This window comes from Anolis sagrei, chromosome 2, assembly GCF_037176765.1.
Source record: "Anolis sagrei isolate rAnoSag1 chromosome 2, rAnoSag1.mat, whole genome shotgun sequence".
Lineage (NCBI taxonomy): Eukaryota > Metazoa > Chordata > Lepidosauria > Squamata > Dactyloidae > Anolis > Anolis sagrei.
In genome coordinates, this window is record NC_090022.1 from 19,180,297 (window position 1) to 19,199,593 (window position 19,297).

The 19,297-nt window shown below is 42.3% G+C and overlaps 1 protein-coding gene across 1 annotated transcript in view; it reads right to left on the bottom strand.

Moving 5' to 3' along the window:
• Positions 1-18,482, bottom strand: part of LOC132765229 (von Willebrand factor A domain-containing protein 7-like) — a 32,351-nt gene extending 13,869 nt beyond the window's left edge. The window contains exons 1-11 of the mRNA XM_067463314.1: positions 18,175-18,482; positions 16,753-16,875; positions 15,745-15,924; positions 13,020-13,098; positions 11,282-11,373; positions 9,935-10,099; positions 8,170-8,379; positions 7,253-7,391; positions 4,479-4,615; positions 1,703-1,990; positions 607-825 (exon numbers count right to left, since the gene is read on the bottom strand). Of these exons, the coding sequence (XP_067319415.1) occupies positions 607-825; positions 1,703-1,990; positions 4,479-4,615; positions 7,253-7,391; positions 8,170-8,379; positions 9,935-10,099; positions 11,282-11,373; positions 13,020-13,098; positions 15,745-15,924; positions 16,753-16,875; positions 18,175-18,382 (1,840 nt within the window). The 5' untranslated portion in view covers positions 18,383-18,482. The remainder of the gene's footprint in view (positions 1-606; positions 826-1,702; positions 1,991-4,478; positions 4,616-7,252; positions 7,392-8,169; positions 8,380-9,934; positions 10,100-11,281; positions 11,374-13,019; positions 13,099-15,744; positions 15,925-16,752; positions 16,876-18,174) is intronic.
• Positions 18,483-19,297: the final 815 nt, after the last annotated feature.

Consider the following 19,297-nt stretch of genomic DNA (forward strand, 5'->3'; position numbering starts at 1 on the left):
TGTCAACCTTTTGCTTGTGAAACTCGGTGGTTGCTGTCACAGGACGTCCAACTCTTTGTTAGTCATGCAAGTCAGATGTTCCCACCTCAACATCTTTAAACTTACTCACCCAACAATGTACAGTACTCACATCAGCACAATCACCATAAACAGCTTGCATTCCCTGATGAATCTCCTTTGGGTGCACCTTCTGCTGTCAATAATTCAATAATTGAACGTTGCTTAAGTCGCATTGACCAACCGTCTGTGCAGGGTTCCAAACTTTGCACTTTAGCAACACGACCATTCACTGCTAAAGCTTCCTGCCAAAATGTAACTGTACAGGGGAGTCTACTGAACAAACCAGTACCTGCCACATACCAGTACTGCCATCTGTTGAGGAGTTATGTAGGTGGAGGCATTACTTTTCATTCAACCCTCATAGAACTGCCTGTATACATCTTAGAAAGTGTCAAGTTCCACTTGTACATCATTTTCTTTTAAATCATGACTCAAAGTAAATTTCAAACTCTTTGTCCTTCACCTATTGTTCCAATTGGATTCCTGTGCCAAAGAAAGTAACTTTTCTAAGTGCAGGGTAGTAGAAACTTACTCCAGAACATTTACCTTTAACAGGTCGTCCCTGGATTGGGAGCATATAGTCTCTCTGCTTCTGCAAAATCTGGTAGGAGAAGTCAAGCAAGCTCTTGCCTCCGATTTCCACCTCATAGGAACTGCTGGGAGAGACTGTCACAGTCCATGAACCCCTCTCTTGAATAGGGGACACCTTCACAATCTTTTGGTTGGTAGTGTCAATCAGGGTCTTAGTATTCCTTGCTGTAGCACCTGGCACAGGATGACACAAAACCAAATGAGCTGCACCAACTTCAATGGGCATTAATGAGACTACCATATAAGGCTCTAAGAATGCGTCCTGGTGTTGCAAACACACATTGCTTACAGCAAGAGCTCAACAACATTGCCACTCTCCTCACTGCACCAATTGCATCTGCTTTGAGGAAACTTAAAGATTTTTTATTTTAATGTATTGTCGAAGGCTTTCATGGCTGGAATCACTGGGTTGTTGTAGGCTTTTTTGGGCTATATGGCCATGTTCTAGAGACATTCTCTCCTGACGTTTCGCCTGCATCTATGGCAGGCATCCTCAGAGTTTGTGAGGTCAGTTTGGTTATTTGGGGTGCTGATTCAGAAAATCCCATTGTATGGACCACATCACCTCTAGTTTCTGATACAGAACATATGCCATCCAGTAGTTGCTATCTGCTTGCCCACAGAAAACCATATTTAATAAGCCTTGGCACTATAAGAGGGTTTCGTGAAACCAGTCTCTCTTGTTGTAATGGTGAGACCGTGGACCATATTTTAGTTCTTGCATACCACTGGTGGTCCACGGACCATAATTTGGGAAATGCTGGTATATACTGATAGCAGACCTGATGTATAGTTGTACATATAGCAACAGCTCAAGTGCCTTATTAAAGCAGTGAGTGGTAAACAAGGTCAGAGGCTGCGCTATAAATCTCTGCTAACTACAGATAAAGACTTTGCAGTGTTTTGATTCGACTTAACTGCTTGCTTTGAGACATTCAGTCCCTTGTGCAGCTCTGGGAGGACTTGAAAGGAGGGAATAATTCATGTACCTACCCAGCTGGGTGTTTGGTCATTGATTTAACCCCACGACAAATCCACCCACTTGTTTTACCTGATGGTGTCAGTATGGTCATGCTGAACCTTCTAGAGCGCAAATTCTTGACTGAGATGGTGATTTCGGTGAGGGTCTCATCCACTGGGAAGGAGAACTGGGTCCCATCCAGACGATCCTGAGCCACCTTCACTGGGGCGGCATTCAAGGAGAGCTCCATGACCCCCAGAACCCTAGAGAGCTCCGGTTTGGTGGTCAGTACATAGAAGCCGCCTGAATAAGTAGCGATCTCTTCATAGATATTTGCGTAGCCTGTCTCAGAAGCCCTAGTGATCCTTTTAGTGACGCCTGCAAAGATTAAATATAGATTGGCAAATGAAGACTGCTCCCTTCATCTTCTGAGGTCCCACAAGAAAATTTGAACAACATTGAATTGAATCAGCAGACACAGTTCTGAGGTGACGCACCATTATTCACCTACTTTGTTAAGCTATCTGAAAGTAAATTGACTTTAAAAACAAACAGAGAGATTATTTAAATATTCTCATAAGGCTGTGTATGTAGGTTTTCATAATATTTTCCTCACTTATCCTTATCAAATTATGCACCGGGACTGTGGCACAACTGTCTGGGAGTCACCTGCATTAAGATCACTACTGACCAAAAGGTCATGAGTTCGAATCCAGTCCGGGTCGGAGTGAGCTTCTGACCAATTTGTGTAGCTTGCTGTCGACCTTTGCAGCCTGAAAGACAGTTGCATCTGTCAAGTAGGAAATTTAGGTACCGCTTATGCGGGGAGGCTAATTTAGGACGCCATAAGAATGAGGAAGTACTTCATCATTATCACTAATGGACGGTGAACCGAGAGCTCCTACCTCATGAAAAAGCTGGAATGTTCAATAGCCTCTGTGTGTCTGCCTATATATGTTGTGTGTCTATGGCATTGAATGTTTCCCATGTATATGTACATTGTAATCCGCCCTATGGCCAGAACAGAGCACAGCCACCAAGATGCTGAAGATAGGAAAGCCTACATATACCTCTATCTATGTACAGTTGTCTGTCTTGTTAGTGTATAACGGCATTGAATGTTTGCCTATATGTGTTCTGTGATCCATTCTGAGTCCCCTTCGGGTTAAAAGGGCAGAACATAAATATTGTAAATAAAAAAAAGTTGTTGTTGCTGTGTGCCTTCAAATACGTAGTTTTAGACGTATAGTGACTGTAAGGCGAGAGTGTCAAATTCATTTTCATTGAGGGCCACATTAACCTTATGGTTGAGTTCAAAGGGTAATGGAATTCATGGATAAAGTAGACCAACTATAATTTTTTTACATAGTAAATGGTGCTCTTGAGCTTTGACCCATTTGGCTAACCAGATGTTATTGAATGACAACTCCCATCACTTTGATTAACTGCCCTATAAATGAGAGACATCATTGATAGTCTTGCCTAAGTATTGCAGTTCCAAGGCCATGGCTTCCTTTTTTGAACCAACCCATCTGTAATGTGACTATTGTCCTTTCCATCTGACTTTGACTTGAACATGCATTAATGACTTTTCCAATGTCATGAGTATCCAAACTAGGATTGCTTCAGTGAAGCCATCTTAGGCCCCATCCACACTGCCATATAATCCAGTTTCTGGATGCAGATTATCTGTTTTAAACTGGATTATATGGCAGTGTAGTCCAGTGGTTCTCAACAAATATCTCTCCCAAGATATTTTAGCCTTCATCTTCCAGAACTTCAACAGTTGGGAAAGTGGCTAGGACTTCTGGGAGTTGTAAGCCAAAACACCTGGGCAGGCCCGTAGCCAGTATTTTGTTTCGGGGGAGGGGGGTGAGTTTGGTTCGGGGGGGGGGGCTGAGTCTGAGTGAAAGAGGGTCTACCCTAGCAAACCTTTTGTATTGTTACCCCAATACCCCCATGCATATGGGATATATTGAGCATGGTGATCAGATCATGATATGAATAAACATAACAGTTTAAATAATGTACCAGTAAGGCCTTCTTGCGGACCACCATGAGAATTTGGGGGGGGGAGGAGGGGCTGAAGCCCCCCAAGCCCCCCTCCCCCCCGGCTACATGCCTGCACCTGGGGACCCACAGGTTGAGAACCACTGGTGTAGACTCATAAAATCCACAGATACTCTGCTTTCAACAACTGGATTATATGCTCAGTGTAGATAGAGCCTTAGGTTGTAAGAATAAAGAGCAGGTCTGATGCATTGAGTTTTGGTAAGAAGACTTCAATATTGGAGGCAAATTTCATCAAAACATTAGGGAGAAATTCCTGATGGCAAGAATTGTTCAACAGTGGAAAACTTGTCAACTGACAGCTTGACAGTTCAAAGCTAGGATCAGGGTGAGCTCCTGGCCTTTAGCCCAGCTGGGTTGCCATCATATTTCAGGAGGGTTTTGATTATGTGTTCTTGCATGGGTTAGACTAGATGGTCCTTGGATTCTCTTCCAAAATTATTATTATTATTATTATTATTATTATTATTATCTTTATTTATACCCTGCAAAATCTCCCGAAGGACTCGATGTGGCTTACAAAGGCCAAGGCCACCAACAAACAACAGCATACAAATACAACAGTAAAACTCATAAGCAAATAATAAAACATCAAGCAAAACAATAAAACACTAAAAACAATGACACCATGACGCATTTAAAACCTTATTTTGTGATTCTATTACTATTTAAAATTTTCCGCCAGAAAGCTCTAGTGCCCCACCAAACTACAAATCCCAGGATTCCACATTGTATGACTATTTCATCCTTTCACCCCCCCCCGACTTTTGCCGACTTTTGCCAAGATTTTACGTACTTCGGCGTTTCCGTTTTGAGCAAGTCCCTGTGAGGAGATAGTTCACCTCCGATAGAGTAGAATCAATCTTGATCTTGACTTCCCTCTCCAGATGTTCATCTTTTGCTGCAGCATCAGTAAAACTGTAGATTTTAGAACTGGAGAAAGTGGAAAGATAGTTACGATGGAGATTACAATAGAGTGGATAAAAGGTGTGTGATAGAGTTGTTCTGTTGCCACTGGGCCTGTACACAATGTCTTTATTCTACAGGACGCACACTTTAAACCCAGTGGGAAGCCGGGGTGCCCGAAGAGAGATTGTTAGAGACTTCCAGATGTAATGGGCTTTAGAGTTCTTTAAAAGTACAACAAAGTCTTTATTAAGGAACAAATCTTCAAACAGCACTTCAAGGCTTTACTATTCTAGTCTTTAAGAGACTGGCACTGACTTGGTTTAACTGTACTATCTCAGCATAAGGAAGAATATAATCCCTCTCAGGCCGCTTTATAATCTTTATAATCCCTCTCAGGCCGCTTTCTATCTATGCCTAGTTGGCATGGGTGCTTCTACCGAAATCCACGTGCATCTGGGTACCGAGCAGACCTTACCGGCTGTGGCTTGAAGATATAGCAGCTGGAACTCCGTGGTTCTACGATGCTGTCTAGTGGGAACTTCAGGTCTGTTTTCCCCTCTGGTGCTCTGAGGCTGAGAGGCTGTGAGCTCTCAGCCAGAGCCTTTGGGACCTTTTCCTTCCGTTTCCCTGGAACTGGATAGTCAGTTAAGACCCCAGATGGTCTTGAGGAATGAAGCCTTTCCTACGGGACAAACTGATTTGCGTCCTATAGGCTGGCTTCCTTGTGTGTGACTGACTAAAATGGTTCATCTCTCTTCCCAAAACCCAGGAAAAGGGGCAGAACCAAAGCTAAATGAAGATGGACAGGGGGCTTGCCCTATGACTGCAAACTATAACAGAATCCCACCCTGCTGCAAAATCCCAAGTGAGGTTGGCAGGGATGAGGAGCAGGGCCTTCTCGGTGGTGGCCCCCCACCTATGGAATTCACTCCCCGGGGAAATTAGATCAGCGACATCACTCCTTTCCTTTAGGAAAAAACTGAAAACATGGATTTGGGACCACGCATTCGGACAATCGGGCAGTTAAAGAAAGGACTTTGACAATGGTCAGGAAATGATTAATGGAATGGAACTATGGAAGTCTGAAAGACGAAACGCTGAGCATGAAAATAGTTTTATATGATGTGTTATATACTGATCGTTTTGATTGTTTTAACTGTGATAGTTGTTTTAACTATGGTTTTGTACATTATGTGTAATTTGTATAGGCATCGAATTGTGCCTTTTTGTAAGCCGCCCTGTGTCCCCCCTCGGGGGTTGAGAAGGGCGGGGTAAAAGTACCCGAAATAAATAAATAAATAAATAAATAAATAAATAAATAGTAGAAAAACAAAGACAGAAATATAGCTTAGAAAAACACTACTAAAACAATTACTCCTAGTACAGGTTGCGTGTCCCAAATCTGAAATGCTTGGGATGAGAAGTAGTTTGGATTTGTGTATAAATACATAATGAGGCTGGATCTACACTGCTATATAATCCAGTTTCTGAAATCAGATTATCTGCTTTGAACTGGATTATGTGAGTCTACACTGCCATATAACCCAGTTCAAAGCAGGTAATATGGATCCAGAAATGGATTATATGCCAGTGTAGATTGGACCTTTGTCCTCCTGATTAAGATGGTCTGGCACCTAGTTGCTCTCTCGTGTCTCAACGGGTTAACCCTTATGCCGGCAGGACTGAAGATGGACAGGTCAGAAGTTTAAATCCAGGGAGAGGCGGATGAGCTCCCTCTGTCAGCTTCAACTCCTCTTGCGGGGACATGACAGGAGCCTGCCTCAAGGATGGTAAAAACCAAAACATCTGGGTGTCCCCTGGGCGACGTGCTTGCAGACGACCAATTCTCTCACACCAGAAGTGACATGCAGTTTCTCAAGTCACTCCTGACTCACACACACAAAAAGAAAAACCTAGTCGCTCAAGATGGTGGCTGTATGCTGATCTGTTTTAGTGAATCTGATCAACTCCATCTTAACAATAGCTGACATCTCCCCATTGTTTGCTAAGCTGTGCCATTTGTGCTAGAAATACTATAACTGCAATCTTATGTCCAAGGGCCAGCAACCAGAGGTTGTGGCTACTTACAGTGCCAGACCTGAAGAACATCCTTTTAAACAACAAACAAGTTCTGGATACAATCTATGCAGGTTACAGATGAGGTCCTACAGATGAGGATTACCATGAATGCATCAGATATTGATCATACTTCTCTGCAAAACTCTATAAAATTCTATGACATTCTGGTGCTTGGAATAAAATATACCTAGAAGCATAAAGCTGGAAGAGACCTTGTGGGCCATCCAGTCCAACCCCTGCCAAGAAGCAGGAAAATTGCATTCAAAGCACTCCTGACAGATGGCCATCCAGCTTCTGTTTAAAAGCCTCCAAAGAAAGAGCCTCCACCACAGTCTGGGGCAGAGAGTGCCACTGCTGAACAGCTCTCACAGTTAGGAAGTTCTTCCTCATGTTCAGGTGGAATCTCTTTGTGAATAGGTTGGACTGAAAGCAGAACTAGGACTTGATATATCATTTGGCTGAAGTTATTACTTCTTGACTTTTTACTATGTTTCAAGTCTCATCCGAGTTTTGTGTCCCACTTGATTTGACTTGATTCATATTCCATCTCAGATGATTGTAAGTAACTACAAAGAGAATTACCTTGGCAAACTCTCATCCAAAGCCAACCTCAAACCACTTAATGACATTTCTGGGCAGTCACCACCACCTTCAACGTTGAGGTTGGATATATAGTTTTTCAACTCATTCACACTATGAGTTTTAAAGGCTGGACCATGATCTATAAGAAGAGAATTAAAGTCAATGTGAATTAGAGATACAGTTAGAACAGGTACTGTATTTCACCACAAATCAACCAAGACCCCATCTACACTGCCATATGATGCAGTTTTGGAATGTAGATTGACTATATTGAACTGGATTATAGGGGAGTCAAGCCCGTAGCCAAGGGCCAACCCTAAGTAGTCTATTTTGAATGGGGTTGCACTAACCTGAAGGATTAGATAAATAGTCAGAATGCACTTCTGTGGTGCATCTAGACTGTGCAACAGGGGTTTGTTGTTGATTCATTCAGTCACTTCCAACTCTTTGTGACCTCATGGACCAGCCCACGCCAGAGCTCCCCGTCAGCTGTCACCACCCCCAGCTCCTTCAAGGTCAGGCCAGTATTCTAGTTGGCCCTCTGTATCCACAGATGCCCCATCCATTGATTCAACAACCCTTTGAAGGCAACCATAAGGCTGATGTGTCCCTTGATGAAAAATGAGTCTATCCTTGAAATGAATGGTATTCTTGAAGTGACTGGCCTGACTTCATAAAACTACAATTCCTGTGATTCCATAGCATTGGAAATGCTGACAAAGTCTCAGGAGCATTTTGGAATCAATACCAAAGAAGATGGTGTTATATTTTATTATCTTCATTCCTCAATCACAAAAAGGACATTACTTAAAAGCCATGGAATAACACAGCCCAGCAAACTAGGGAATGCAGCAATTTGGTAGCAAAGTCAATTGGATTCTGTGTAACCACTGAATGCAATATCAGTCTGTTCTAACCTGGATCATTGAAGGGCACCACAATGTAGTTGAAGGGTGCGTCCGGCAAGGTGGAAAATCTCTGGATAATTTCGATACTTTTTTCTTTGACCTGGGCGATGTCGTCAGTCATGCTGCTCGTGGTGTCTATCACAAAGACGAGAGAGTAGCCTTCCAGGTTGAAAAACTTCCGGAAGATGTTTTCGTCCACCATGGAGAGGAGGCTGGCATCTGAACAAAGGCAAAAATCAGGTTAATATCCATACTTAAATCTTGGAAATAACTATACTTTCCACATTTTCTTAATTAGCCCATTTTTAACAGTTACATTTGTGGAAGGGGGAGACAGTTTTAGTCCCAACAATATAGGGAGAGTAATAGAATGCTTATTATCCCCAAACTGTCTTCTATATCTAATAAACTGGATAACCAGGGTGACGGCCCTCCTAGGTTGAAAATGCTGCTGTTGCATGACAGGTGAGTGAATGGAATAACAACTGCCATCAAGGACTTGATGAGTATGCTGACCTCGTTTGTATCACAGAGACCTGGCTGGATGAGACTAGATGAGACTAGGTTGTGGTGGTGTGTGTGTGGGTGGGGGGGGGAGGGGTTCATCTCAGCTCTGCCCACCAGGATTCTCCGTGCAGCAGCAGGCGAGGCCTGGCGGGTGGGTAGGTGGAGTTGCAGTGGTCTATCATGATTCCATCCCCTGACCAGGTTCCCCATCCCACATTCAACACTATTGGAGTGTATTTACCTAAAAGTGGCTAACTGGGAATAGGAATTCAGTTTGTGTACTGCCCAACCCTCTGCTCAACAGTTTCCCTTCCTGAGCTAGCCAAGGTGGTCTCGGGGTTGATGTTGGAGTCTCAGCGGCTAATAGTGCTGGGAGACTTCAACATCCCTGCTGAGGCTGCCCTGTCAGGAATGGCTCGGGACTTCATGGACTCCATGACAACCATGGGTCTGTCCCAAGTGGTGTCTTGCCCTACCCATGGTCTTGGATACACTTTGGACCTTGTTTTCTGTGCAGGATGGGATGATGGCGATGGTGGTATGGAGGAACTTGTTGAAGTTCTGATGTCATTACCTGATCAGGTTTAGACTTGCTGGGACTCCAAACCTCTGGAGGGGTAGGGGACCGATTAAGATGGTCTGCTACAGAGGCTTATGGATACGGATGAATTCCTGACTGCTCTTGGGGACTTTCCTGTCAACTCAGCATGCGATTCTGTCAAAGCTTTGGCTGACCTCTGGAATGGGGAAATGGCCAGGGTGGTGGACACAATTGTTCCTGAATGTGCCCTTTCATGGAGCAGAGCCAAACCGGCCCCTTAGTTTTCTGAGGAGTTGGTAGTGGTAAATCAAGTGAGATGGAAACTAAAGCAAAGTTGGCGGAGAACTCAAAGCAAATCTGACCAAGCATGGGCTAGAACATATTTGAAAGCCTACTATGTGGCAATGGAGGCAGAATATGGAAAAAATCATTAATTGCTGCCATAATTGCATCTGCAAGGAACCATGCAGCTGAGTGGTCAGAGGGCTACTACTAGGGATGTGGATTTTTTTAGTCCTTGTCATATCAAATTCGTTAAATTCATACTTACGAGGCAATATCTGACATGTGGGTGAAGATATCTCATTATGTACACATGTATAAAAATACATGTTTTCCAACATTAAAAAAAAACCCCTACAGAATTGCAAATACCTCTGGTCATGCTTGAAGAATTAGAATGTCTTTCTCTTTTTCTAGCTCTGGGTTCACAAGCTGTAGACTTACCCCCTTCTACAAAGAAGTTCTTTGTGGCTTGAATAGCTAGTTCAGCTGCTTTCTTGTGCAGGTGAAAATGAGGGGAGAGCTTTGGGTCAGAAGTCTCTTTGTTGATGCCCCCAGTGGGATAAACGTCTTGAGTGGCATCATCTTTCCCTCCGTGCCCACATTTGCCTGTGGAAAAAGCAGAAACAGGAGAGAAGATGAAGCAATGTTCACTTTGCTAGATTGGACCAGCAGTTTGTCTGCCTAAAAGGCAAAGTACAAAGTATTGGTTTTGACCTTTAAAGCCGTACAGGTTTTGCCTGTGAAATTAAAAATAATTTCAATAAATATAAATGGACGTAATTCACCCAATAAATGATGTAAAGTTGTATAATTTTTGAAAACCTGCTTTACAAGAAACCCATGTGAAGACATCAGATGGAAAATATTTGGTACAAAAATGGGAAAAGAATTTACAACATTCAGTAGAATTATGAAAAATAGACTATAAGAAATTTGGAGACTTCCCTAAAAAGACTTCTTCCTGAAAGAGTGTGTTTGCAGCATGGGAGTGCTCCTCGATCTGTCTCTTCAAATAAATATCAGCCCAGGTAGATGTGATGGTCAGGAGTACTTACTACCAGCATCGGCTGATATGCCAGCTGCACCCCTTCCTAGATTTGGAGAACCTAAAGATGGTTGTGCATGTGCTGGTAACCTCAAGGTTGGACTTCTACAATGCGGTTTACATTAGACTACCGCTGTACCAAATTTGGAAACTCAGCTTATTCCAAAACACAGCAGCCAGATTAGTCCAGAACACCCAAAAGTAAGCATATCACACCCATATTAAAATCACTCCACTGGTTACCAATTAGTTTCTAGGCAAAATACAAAATGTGTGTGTGTTACATTTAAAGCCCTACATGATTTGGGTCCAGGTTACCTACATAATCATTTTCTCCCATACATTCTGCCCCAAACACTAAGGTCTGTGGAATGACCTGCTAGAAGATCTCTGACAGCTAGATCACGTGTCAGAATTTAAGACACCATTGGGGACCTATATCTTCCGGCAAGCCTACCCAGTTAGTTTGAAGTTGTGAATTTGAATCTGCATGTCATAAGTACAGTTATCACCACCACCACCATCATCCTCTACACCAGTGGTTCTCAACCTGTGGGTCCCCAGATGTTTTGGCCTTCAACTCCCAGAAATCCCAACAGCTGGTAAACTGGCTGGGATTTCTGGGAGTTGTAGGCCAAAACGCCTGGGGACCCACAGGTTGAGAACCACTGCTCTACATCCTGTGTTTAGAAAACAAGGATTAATGCATGGCAAGGGATCCTAGTAAGAGGAGTTGATCTCACCTTGTGGTTTAGTCTTGCAAGTTGCTGATATCTTGTACCCACTTACGAGCATGTCCTTCACAAGTATGTTGTCCACACATGTGTACACCCCACTATTAAATGGAGAAGTAGATTAATGAATCGCTTTGGAATGAACACACCTGAAAGTAATAGCAACTATACAATAAGCTACAATACTCACATTAACCTGTCAATAAGTCAACCCAGGTTTTTTGGAGTTATTTTTGCCTAAAGTTTGTAGACTGATACATGAATGATAGTTTCTATAAGGGCTATTCCAGACAGGACAAAAAATCCAAGAAGAAGTGAACTTTTAAATCCCTATATTTGATTACTATACTTTTAAGTTAAGCTGAAATGATTTTGTTATATCGCTCTATTCCTATGTTACTATTAAGTTCTATCCACCTTATTGACCAGCCCATCCTTTAATTCGTTTTGCATATTGGTCCCCTCTTCCCAAAAAATGAGACTGGAAATATCTAGGTTGTTGCTTATGATGCTTGTTTTATAATTTATGATGATGTTATTCTTATCTTGTTTTTAATATTTTACTGTTTTGTTTGTAATTGTATATTGCCTTGGGCATGGCCCCATGTAAGCCACCCCGAGTCCCTTTGGGGAGATGGAGGCGGGGTAGAGAAATAAAGTTCCTCCTCCTCCTCCTCCTCCTCCTCCTCCTCCTCCTCCTCCTCCTCCTCTGTCGCCGCCTCCTCCTCCTCCTCCTCCTCCTCTGCTTCTTCTGCTTCTGCTTCTTCTTCTTCTTGGAATTGAGTCCCTACAGCTGGCCTAAACCCTGTGTGTTTGCAGGTGTGGTGTCCAGATACTTACCCATGCTGATCTCAGAACAGCATGGGTGGCCATGGACACTGTCAGCCAACCCTTCCTGCCCTCCATTCCCTCCCGCACTTACCAGAAGAAGCTATATTTGAGACCTACAGGCTTTCCCCTTCACTCCCCTCTCCCTTGGAACATTTGAAGGAATACTTTGGGTAAAGGAAGGAGAATTTCTCCTCCAAGCTCTCCTGTTGGCTGTTGGAGGGAGAGGGAAAAAGGCTGCAGGCCTGCATTGGAGGAAGGCTTCAGTAAGTTGAGAGTAAAACGGGAGCAAGGAGGGAGTCCAGACCGCGGGGAGGGAAGCAAAACACGTGTTTTTTATGCTTGCAGCAATATATAGGCATGGAAATAAAGTATTATTATTATTATTATTATTATTATTATTATTATCTGGACAGGGGATCAAAGGGACGAAAGTAGGGTTTAATTGCACTAGTCCCAAGTCCTAGAAGCACTTTAGTATAATTAAGATCGCTGCACACTGCACTATTTTAATCCTACGTTCCTCCTGCCACTTAGCACTTTTAACCCTGTACCCACTACTCTGGCCGGCCCAGTTTTAAAGTGTCCTGATGTATTGTTTTGTCGGCCTGTGTAAGTCGCATTGAGTCCTTCGGGAGATGCTAGCGGGGTACAAAAAAAGTTAATAATAATAATAATAATAATAAGTGCTTCTGAGGGCATTTTTTGCAGGGTTTGGTCAGGTCAGGGGTTATAGTACAGTTCATCATTCCTTGGAGGCACACTGGAACAGCCAAGTTTTCAAGCTCTTCCTAAAGACTGCCAGGGTGGGGGCTTGCCTAGGCATGAAGAGAAAATTTTACCTTGCACAGCACAGTCCCATTGCCCAACCCTGCCACCCCCACAAATGCATGCCATCGCCCCTCTCCTTGTGTCTTACCTGGCACTTTTGACGCAGTCTTTACATGTTGCTATAGAAGCAGGGGCAATGGGTACTTTAACATCACTGTCTTCATTGACTACAAAATACAAGAGTAAGACATGCATTTTAATTGAATTGTACATATATTTAAAATTCAGATACTGTTCTTTGACACTTTTCTTTGATATTTTTATATGTTCTTTTCTTTGTTCTTTGAAACTTTTTCTTTGATACTTTTATATGTTTTTTCTTTGTTCTTTGATACTTTTCTTTGATACTTTTATGTGAAATTGCATATTGGAATGACTCAGATGATGATTTTGGACAACGAGGCTAGCAGTGAAGGTACTGGTTTTGTATATTGGTTTTATATGTTTTTTTAAAGGTCTTATGTGTACTTTTTAATTCTGTTTTGTTTATTTATTTATTTGACATTTATTCAAAACTTTTATATCCCGATCTTCTCTACCTTCACTTAAAATGTGGTTTTAAGTATATATTGTTAAGGCATCAAATGGCTGCCTGGTTGTAAGCCTCTTTGAGTCACCTTCAGGTTCAAGAAAGGCAGGATAGAAATATCGTAAATAAATAAGTAAATATTTTTTCTGTTTTCAGGGTTTTTGTAAGTTTTTCGGGCTGTATGGCCATGTTCCAGAAGCACTCTCTCCTAACATTTTGCCTCCATGTAGGACAGGCATGTTCAGAGGTTGTGAAGTCTGTTGGAAATTAGGAAAATTGGGTTTATATATCTGTGGAATGTCCAGGGTGGGAGAAAGAAATCTTGTCTGTGGATGTTTCAATTGGCCACCTTGGTTAGCATTTAATGGCCTACCATTTTTCAAGGTGTGACTTCTTACTGCTTTAGGGAATCCTTTCTTGAGATGTAATTAACTGCTCCTGATTGTTTCTTGTCTGAAGTTCCCCTGTTTTTGAATGTTGTTCATTGGTTGCTTTGTTATGCCTGACTTCTCTGGTTGAAGTATCTAGAGATACCTACATAAAAACTCCAACCATCACCCGAGTAAAAAAAGAAGTACAATTAAAGCCCTGGTAGACTGCGCAAAAAGAATATGTGAACCCCATCTCCTCCAAGACAAACTGAACCACTTAAACTGGGCTTTACAGGCCAATGGATACTCCACTACAGACATCAGAAGAGCTGCAAGATGAAGAACAAGCCATGAGAGAAAAGACAAAGATCCACTCAGAGGAAAAGTGTTCTTGCCATACATCAAGGGCACCACTGACCTCATAGGGAAGCTGATGAGGAAACACAACATACAAACTGTCTACAGACCCACCAAGAAAATCCAACAAATGCTACGTTCAGCAAAGGACAAGAGGGATCCTCTCACCTCTGCAGGAATCTACTGGATACCATGCAGCTACAAGTCTACATAGGGACCACCAAATGCAGCACCCAAACACGCATCAAGGAACATGAAAGGCACTGCAGACTACTTCAACCAGAGAAGTCAGCCGTAGCAGAGCATGTGGTGAACCAACCTGGACACAGCATATTATCTGAGAACACAGAAATGCTGGATCACTCTCACAACTACCATGTCAGACTACACAGAGAAGCCATTGAAATCCACAAGCATGTGGACAACTTCAACAGAAAGGAGGAAGCTATGAAAATGAACAAAATCTGGCTACCAGTATTTAAAAAACTCTAAAATTATAATAGTAAATAAAGAACAACATTAAAAAATGGGGGAAATCCAGACAAGAAACAATCAGGGACAGGTAATCACCTCTCAACAAAGGATTCCTCCAGACAGTAAGAAGCCACACCTTGAAAACTGCTAGATCATTAAATGCTAATCAAGGTGGCCAATTGAAACATTCACACCTACCTCCCACAGATGAGTTCTTTCTCCCACCCTGGACATTCCACAGATACACAAATCCCATTTTCCTAGTTTCCAATAGATCTCACAACCTCTGAAGATGCCTGCCATAGATGCAGGTGAAACGTCAGGAGAGAATGCTTCTGGAACATGAACATACAGCCTGAAAAATTTACAACAGCCCAGTGATTCCGGCCATGAAAGCCTTCGACACTACATTTTCTGTCTCTATTTTACAAATTAAGGTTCTAGTGGATGAACAAACATATTATGAAACAGGAGAAAAAAAATCTCCCTTTTATTCATTCCTTTAGGTGATTTTATACACTTCAATCAGGCATTAGCTCATAGTATTCACTTTCCATTTAAGCTAAAAAGCTACAAAAAGTACAATTCTTCCAATGCTACAACCATTTTGGTCACCCTGTTCTGTATTATGGCACATAATACTGGTATAACACATTTCATGAAGAAGATGTATTTCTGTAATTTACTTCTGTCAGATAATATTTGGTACCAGAGGCAGAAATAACACGGAAAGAACAGATAGGTGTAAGGGTAATATTCCGAGGTATGACCATAGAATCTCACTGGAGGATCTAGAAATTCCCAGACATTAGTGATGAGGTCTGAATACCTCCCAACAGTCTCCAAACATGCCAGTAATCATTCAGTCATGTGCTTACAAATAGCAGAAAGGATCTCCTTCTCCGCATACAATTGAAACCTGGTAAAGTAGTTGGGGAGTAGTAGGCAGGATCTACAACTGTGGCCAACATTTTTATAGCAGCCTCACAAAGATTGTTGTCCTTCCACAAAACAACTGGTGAGACGTCCACAGAAAAACAAGTGAAACCCATTTGCCAATGTCTATATCCAACGTGACTTACTCAGAAATTCGTAAATCTCATCGTTTCCCATTTCAACCCAATTGGTGTTGCTGTAGAACTTCTGGAGCACGTGGAGGGCCTTCCCAGCATTTAGGCGAGCTGACTCCAAGCCTGCTAAGGTCACAGGCTCTACAAGACTCGCTAGCATGGCCTTCCTCAGGGCTCGAAGCTGGGCTATACCTGAGAAGGAAAAGCAGTTTGGATTTTAATACCTTTTGGACTGAACCTCAACCAATGGCATTTGGTTCAATTCCATCGTTGGAGGAGTTCACAATGCTGTTTGATTGTAGGTGAACTATAAATCCCAGCAACTACAACTCCCAAATGACAAAATCAATTTCCCTTCCAACCCCACCAGTATTCAAATTTGGACGTAGCGGGTATTTGTTCCAAATTTTGTCAATTGAACGAAAATATATTCTGCATATCAGATATTTACATTACAATTCTTAATAGTAGCAAAATTATAGTTATGAAGTACGAACAAAAATAATGTTATGGTTGGGGGTCAGTACAACATGAGAAACTGTATTTAGGTGTCATGGCATTAGGAAGGTTGAGAAACACTGATGTAGAGGATTTTCAGACAGGCTTCGACTGTCTTAAGTCTTCCTCAGGTGGAAAAATATGAAGAGTACAATGTAATGGACATCAAGTTCTCCAAAATCATTGTATTCTCATACCTCATCATTATATGTCTGTGATTGATGTACTACTGCTTGTAGTGGATTTATGTTTTTGCAATTTTGGGAATCCATTGTCTTTTTAGTACACCATTAAAGTTTCCCATCCTGTTATATTGCCCACCCCTGTGCAGGGCAATTTTATCCCATGGAAAGAAGAGATTTTAAACTGGTGTACTGTCTCCTTTATCATAAAGGGTTTGGGACAGGGCAATTTCATTCCATGGAAAGAAAAGATAGATTTTGCTTCTTTCATCTACCTCCCAAGTACTGCTTCATATTCTATTGCACACACAAACAACACTCACAGAAAATCCCTTCTTACTTTTGGCAATTTCTCCACAGTGGAAGAAGTAACTGCTGTCCTCCCCGTTATCGACCTCCACTTGGTTATTCCCTTTGACAATTTCCTCAAGGGCTTTGACAAACCGATCAGGAGACACATCAGCTGGGGACAGAAAAGAGACAGATCCAGTTATGATTTTAACATCATCACACAAACATGAGCCAACAATGTGATGCGGCGGCTAAAAAAGCCAATGTGATTTTGGCCTGCATCAATAGGAATCTAGTGTCTAGATCCAGGGAAGTCATGCTCCCGCTCTATTCTGCCTTGGTCAGACCACACCTGGAATCACACTGTCCAATTCTGGACACCCCAATTGAAGGGAGATATTGACAAGCTGGAATGTGACTAAAAGGCGACTAAAATGATCAAGGGTCTGGAGAACAAGCCCTATGAGGAGCGGCTTAAAGAGCTAGGCATATTTACCCTGAAGAAGAGAAGGCTAAGTGGAGACATGATGATAGCCATGTATAAATATGTGAGGGGAAGTCATAGGAGGGAGCAAGCTTGTTTTCTGCTGCCCTGGAGACTAGGACGCGGAACAATGACATTGATTTCACCAGCTTGAACAGATTCTTTAACGTTCAGTCAAACTTAGACCATATTCTTAGAGTACCAGGGGGACTCGGAGCCAATTCCTTACTGGAAGAATGACAAATATTGTATTGTCTAGTTCAAACTCTTGGTTTGTTGGGGGATTCAGGGAGCTGCAGTCCAACAAATCAACATTTCTAAGCTTAATCCTGTTAAGTAAGGAACAACAACAACAACAATCTTTATTTCTAGACCACCTTCTCTCCCTGAAGGGACTCAGGCTGGTTTACACACAAAAAGGCAAACATTCAATGCCTCAAATGAGTAAAAAGGTCAAGGTAGTCCCCTGACATTAAGTCCAGTCATGTCTGACTCTGGGGTGTGGTGCTCATCTCCATTTCTAGGCCGAAGAGCCAGCGTTGTCCGTAGACACCTCCAAGGTCATGTGGCCGGCATGACTGCATGGAGCGCCGTTACCTTCCCGCCGGAGCGGTACCTATTGATCTACTCACATTTGCATGTTGGCAGAATGAGTACAACACATCAAAAATAATACGGGATAATGCACGGTAATAACAATAAACTTACAATGAAGAAATGAAGCATCAAAATGAAAAATAAAACAGAAACAATCCAATAAGACATAATAAACTGAATCACGAGTAAACATTATAACACATACCCTAAAAGCAATTAAGATACAATTATATTTAAAAGGTTAATATCGGTATTCATTAGGTTAAAGTGACCTAGTCCTCCTCCTCTGTATATGCTAAAGTGCATAGGTGAGTTTTCAGAAGTTTCTTAAAGGAGAGGAGGGTGAGGAGGAAAGACTTCATGTCCCTTCTTCAGCCCCAACTCTATTACCTTCAAAATATGCTTTGAACAATTCAGTTGGGTTCTTATCATCCAGCTCTCCTGGGGCTTTGTTAGATTTTCCAGGAAGGGGAATTGTCTCCATGAACCAAGAAACAGCCTTTAGTATGCCTTTTTCGGTGATGTCGGCATCGGTGAAGTCACCTGGAGCAATGCCCCCTGATTCATGGTTGGGGCGAAATCCATTCACAGCACTCATTCAGAGGAGCAAAAGAATTGTTCTGGGAAACATCATACTTTCCTTGGGACTGCTGCGAAGATCAGGAGGTGGAGGGTAAACTGTTGTGATGGGATCTGCTTGCCTCCCAAATATATAGCTGAGGCAGAAGTGGGTCACTCGGCCAGCTAGTAAACATGTTGCCACATATTTGACTGGGCAGAGAATTCAGGGCAGCTTGCTTTACAAACTCTGACCTTTCATTGAGCAGCATTGTAGGTAGAAAAAAAAACCCTAACAAAGTAAATGGTGGCATAAAATGAAAATACAGTCGATTCTCCACATTTGCAGCTTTCACTCTTGTGGATTTGATTTTATTAATGGATTTGGTTAGTATGTTCTCTCTAGAAATCTCTAGAATGGTTGGGGTGGGGGGGTGGTGGGGTGGTGGTGGTGCCAAAATACTGTTTGCTTACCGTTGAAAATTACCTAGGGCCGCCTCTGGTCCCTGGTCAATATAATAATCTATTTAAATAAAAATGTAATGTTCGCTTGTGGAATTAACATAACTCAAAAACCACTGGGCAAATTGCCGCCAAATTTTGCCACAAGACACCTACTAACCCAAGGAGTGACTATCACTAAAAAATGATTTTGTCATTTGGGAGTTGTAGTTGCTGGGATTTATAGTTCACCTACAAGCAAAGAGCATTCTGAACTCCACCAATAATGGAATTGAACCAGACGTGGCACACAGGACTCCCATGACCAACAGAAAACACTAGAAGGGTTTGGTGGACATTGATCTTGAGTTTGGGAGTTGTAGTTCACCTACATCCAGATAGCACTGTGGACTCAAACAATGATGGATCTGGACCAAACTTGGCACGAATATTCCATATGCCCAAATATGAACACAGATGGAGTTTGGGGAAAATAGCCATTGATATCTGGGAT